Source organism: Coffea arabica, chromosome 11c, assembly GCF_036785885.1.
Source record: "Coffea arabica cultivar ET-39 chromosome 11c, Coffea Arabica ET-39 HiFi, whole genome shotgun sequence".
Classification (NCBI taxonomy): Eukaryota; Viridiplantae; Streptophyta; class Magnoliopsida; order Gentianales; family Rubiaceae; genus Coffea; species Coffea arabica.
The window spans coordinates 28,881,198-28,886,344 of NC_092330.1; the positions used below are offsets into that span (position 1 = coordinate 28,881,198).

General features: G+C 30.4%; 1 protein-coding gene across 1 annotated transcript; it reads left to right on the forward strand.

Moving 5' to 3' along the window:
* The first annotated feature begins 246 nt into the window (after positions 1 to 246).
* LOC113715979 (uncharacterized) lies at positions 247 to 2,363 on the forward strand. Its single transcript, XM_027240282.2, has 4 exons — positions 247 to 951; positions 1,091 to 1,380; positions 1,991 to 2,151; positions 2,272 to 2,363. The coding sequence occupies exons 1-4, from the start codon at positions 247 to 249 to the stop codon at positions 2,361 to 2,363; spliced, it is 1,248 nt and encodes a 415-aa protein (XP_027096083.2).
* The last annotated feature ends 2,784 nt before the right edge of the window (positions 2,364 to 5,147 follow it).

Here is a 5,147-nt window from a genome sequence, read left to right on the forward strand (position 1 = left end):
AAAGTAATTGCTGGTGGTGGCATTCATCGAATGAAACAACATTTGGCAGCAGAACAAGGCAGCATTATTCCATGTTCAAAGGTTGACCCGGCAGTTAGACATGCTATTTTAGCATCTATGAAGGAGAAGGAGTAGAAATCTAAAGAAAAAAAAGGTGATTTTGGGGTGAAAAATCCATTCGGCCACACTACTCATGTATTTGATGGCGATGAAGTATTGGAAATTCCTTCTTCTTTAGCAAATGAGATGGGTTCATCTAGTAAAGGAAAGAGAAAGGTCACTGCATCAACAGGTATACGTGCTCTTTTTAAAGGTGGACGTGATACTTCTCAATCAACCATTAAAACTTGTTTGCAAAGTAAGGAAAAATGGACAAATACGGACGTAGCTATTGCTTTTTGGTTTTATGATGCTTGCATTCCTATAAATGCTGTTAATTCTCCATTTTTTCAAAAAGTTATTGATCAAATAGCATCAATGGGTAATGGTTACAAAGGCCCCTCCTATCATTCTTTGAGAGTTAACTTGTTGCGAAATGCCAAGAGAGATGTGAAATTAGTTGTTGATTCTTTTATAAGTACTTGGGCAGAAACTGGTTGCACTATAATGGGTGATGGATGGAAAGACACTAGACAAAGACCATTGATTAATTTTTTGATTTATTGTCCTAAGGGTATTTCGTTGATTAAATCTGTGGATGCATATGATATTGTAACAAGTGCAGAAAATTTGTGCAATTTATTTGCTGAAATTGTTGAGATGGCTGGCTCAAATAATGTGGTGCACTTAGTTACTGATAATGCTAGCAATTATAAAGCTGCTGGGTCTTTGTTAAGTGAAAGATATCCGAACATTTGTTGGTCACTGTGTGCTGCACACTGCATCAATTTGATTTTGAAAGACATTGGTGAAATGAATGATGTAAAAGCTATAGTGTCTCTTGCTTCAACGGTGACTGTTTTTTATCTACAATCATAAGTTCACTTTGAATTGGTTAAGAAAGACTATAGGGTGGAAAGAAATTATTCGTCTAGGTGAAACTCGATTTGCAACTACCTTTATTGCGTTAAAAAGTTTGCATGATCATAAGGATAGTTTGCAATCTTTGGTTACTTGTGGGGATTACAAAAAATTTCTGAGAATAGAAAAAGGAAAAGATGTGAAGCAAATCGTTTTGGATGAAAGGTTTTGGAATAACTGTTTGATCATGATGCGAATAATGGGCCCTATCATTCGTTTATTGCGTATTTGTGACACTGATGAAAGGCCTTCAACGGGTTATGTTTATGAAGGCATGTTTAGAGCAATAAATGGCATCAAAAGGCTGTTTAGAAATAAAGAGAGATTGTACAAGTCTTATATTGACATCATCAATGATAGGTGGGATAGAATGTTGAGAAAAAATCTACATGCTGTCGCTTATTATTTGAATCCTGCTTTTCAATATGAGACTGCCACATTTTGTACACATCCAAAGGTTATAAATGGCTTGCTTGATTACATTGAAACAAAAGTGGATTGGTGCAACCCTGAAAAATTATCGCAAGAGGTTGGAATGTATCGGGAAAGACAAAGGAGTTTTGGATGCAAACTTGCTATTCTTACTAGCAAATCTGGTTGGCCTGGTTATTTATATTTTGTTGATATCTAAAACTTGTGAATTTATTCTTTATTTGATCTAATATTTTAATATGATTGTGACAGAAAATTGGTGGAAGTTATATGGTTGTGATGCTCCGAATTTGCAAAAGATTGCAATTAGAATTTTGATTCAAACAACTTCTTCTTTTGAGTGTGAACGTAATTGGAGCGTTTTTGAACGCATTCACACTAAAAAAAGGAATCAGTTGGAGCACCAAAGACTTAATGATCTTGTTTATGTGCACTACAATTTGCGTTTGCAACATAGATATAATTGATTTTTTACTTTATTCTTTACATTTTATTTATAAAGTAATATTAGATTTGTAACTAATGTATTTTATTGTAGGTTTGATCACCGAAAGAGATCTTATGGTCCCATTGATTATGAATCTATTCATAAAATGGAATTTTGGGTCATAAAAGAAGAACAAGATGGCGAGTTTAATTGTGATGAATTGGAGGAAGAATTCGAAAAACTTCCTAAAGATGATTCTCAACTAGTTGAAGGTTGGTTTTAATATTAAAATAAATATATTTTTAACTTGTAATATGAGGTGCTAAAAGTGCATTTTTTAATTGAAATTTTATTATAAATATGGATAAATTCTTAATTGTTTATTTATTTAGATGATGAAAGTGAAGTTGGGGAAGATAATGCTATTGATTTGGAAGCATTTCAGCGTAGGCGCCTTTTGGATGATGATGAAGATAATGATTGATAATATAACATGTTAATTAGTGATGTTTAGTATCAATTGATTCTTTTTGTGTTTGGTTGTATCTTTGTTTTTAGAATTTTTTTGACTTTTTTTTAGTTTCACCAATTAGATTTATATTTTTTGTAATAAATTTTTTAATTTTTCAGGTTAAATTGATGAAATTGTAAAGGAGGTGCTGTTGCCTTGTCATGCCAATGATGGAAGTTTGTTATTCAAATTGTTTGCCTTGAATATGAGTTGAACTCTGTGATGGACTTTTTGAGAATTGTAAAAGAATGTCAACATTTATTTTATTTATTTTTGTGTTTTTGTTTATGATAATTGATGAACATTTGGACTATATCTATTTATGTTTATAATGAATTTATGAAAACCTGTGATAAATTATGATATTTTAGTTATATTTATCATGCCAAGTTTCATGTATAACTTTTAGAAAATTTATTATTATCTCAACTTAAATTTAATTTTAAGTTATATTGGTGAATGTATTTTAGGGACTTAAGTTATTAATAATCATGTTGGATTGTACATTAGCTGTTAAGTTTTAGTGTAGACTGTAGAATGAAAAACTATGAACTGTGAAGTAAAAAAAAAAAAAAAAGTTGAATCGTTGAACCGGGCGGTCAGACCGCGAACCTCTCTCCCTCCGGTTCGCTGGCAGGTTCGAGTTTAAAAACATTGGTAAAAAGCCAGTCAAATAATTTACTGACATGTCCAGCTCCAAAATATCTCTTAGGCTCAAAAGGCTTGTTGTGTGGTAGAACTTAATTTTTTGGAATTAAGATAAATATTTCTGAGTGTAGCAACATTTCTTAAAGAGTTAAAAACAAAAAATCCCCTATGTTATATTTAATATATAGAAAAGCCTCCCGTAGTTTCGAAACATACAAAACGACATCTCATGTTTTGAACTAAATTGTAAACTAATAAAATTCGTTAAATTTAATGAAAATAACGGTCTCGACTGTTAAACTTATTGGATTCCATTAAGTTTACTGTTAATTTTAACGAATTCCGTTAAATTTTCTGTTAAGATTACCAGATTTCGTTAAGTTTAACAAATTCTGTTAGTTTATAATTTAGTTCAAAACATGAGGTGTTGTTTTGTATATTTTGAAACTATGAGGGATTTTTTTTGTGTATTAGGTATACTACATGGAGTTTTTTTTATTTTTAACCCTTTCCTAAACAAGAAGCCACCATACCAGAGAGCTTATTTTGTCCTAGATCTAAATAGCCTAAGTTCAACAAATAACAAAAGTCACTTGGAATAGCACCTTGCATTTGATTGTCGCTTAGATCTATCCTCTAAAGCTTCAAGAACCATTTGATTGTAGTTGGAATTAACCTTGTTAAACTATTGCCGTTAAATGCTAAGTTTACCTATTAGGTGATTATTTATATTAAATTTTGGTAAAAACTATCATCTATTAAATCCAAAATTTTTATGGTAATTATTAAGAAATAAATTAACAGCAAAATTGTGGAAGCGTACTTGGATTCATATTGACTAACTGGTACTTGAATCCTTAGAGATTTTGAAATGGTCTTCCAAATCAACACGTATTTGCTATTCCCTTGAGAGATGCTTTTAGTTTCTCTCAAGTATATTTTCTGATGATGGAATATCAGGAAAAAATTATTTTGTGGCACTAAAATACGATAATAAGAATACATGTAACTTGGGAACCATAACCCTATTTATATATAACTTTCCTACTCTCTTTTTTATTCCTATTTCAACCCATCATAGAAATAGAAATTATTCTTAAATCTCTATAAATTAAAGACCCACATCCTATTAGATACATTAAAATCTAAACTATATTTGATCACTTTAATTAAATTTAACCTTATTTAACAGTCTGCAACACATAATTATTTATATATAAATCCAACGCTGGATTAAGGATCCAATAATCTCCCACTTGGACTATATTTGTAACCTCATAATTATATTTTGTAATTAACCATATGAGTTCAACTTCATTGTTTTAATCAAAATGTATCTACAAACAATTCGGTACATCAATTACACCAACATAGAATCAAAGCGATTTTTGTTACAAGTTTATAACTTGACCCATTAATGGTCACATGTATTGATATAATTGAATGACATGAATCATGATGTGAACGTGTAATATGAAAATTTCATGTAACGTGATAATAATATGCCTATTTTCAATTGGTCCACCTTAAATTTCGTGAGATCAAACCATACCAAAATCAGAGTATAATAAATCCAAACTTTATTTGTACAAAAAAAATTCTTAAATCTTAATAACCAAAAATATAATATTATAAGAGTATTTAAAATAACAAACTCACACTACAACTGAATATCATTTAATAACATAACACCCATATGAGCAGTATGCTCATGAAACAATTTAAGTAGCAATCCCTTAATAAGTGGATCCGCAACCATAGAATTTGTTCTGATATGTTCTATTGACAATTGTCCACAGTGTACTCTTTCTTTAACAGTCAAAAATTTGATATCTATATGTTTAGATTTTGTCGAATTTCTGTTATTATTGGAATATAGAATTACTGAAATTTGAGTGGTCATTCAATACTATCCACTATACGTAATCATATGGTAAAATTTCGTAGGCAAATCTTATGATTGGATGTCTCATAATAAGGTATAAATTCTGTAGTCATAGTGGAAGAAATTATAATAGACTGTTTTGCACTCTTTCAGAATATAACACCTCCAGCCAACAAGTAGATATAACTTGATATTGATTTCATACTATCTTGACATCTAATATA

What these genes read in the sequence shown, in the direction of transcription:
- LOC113715979 (XM_027240282.2), top strand. Translation starts at nt 247, where the DNA reads ATGGGTTCATCTAGTAAAGGAAAGAGAAAGGTCACTGCATCAACAGGT. An exon ending in ATTGACATCATCAATGATAG is followed by an intron (nt 1,381 to 1,990) that starts GTGGGATAGAAT and finishes ATTTTATTGTAG; the next exon opens with GTTTGATCACCGAAAGAGAT. An exon ending in TGATTCTCAACTAGTTGAAG is followed by an intron (nt 2,152 to 2,271) that starts GTTGGTTTTAAT and finishes TTATTTATTTAG; the next exon opens with ATGATGAAAGTGAAGTTGGG.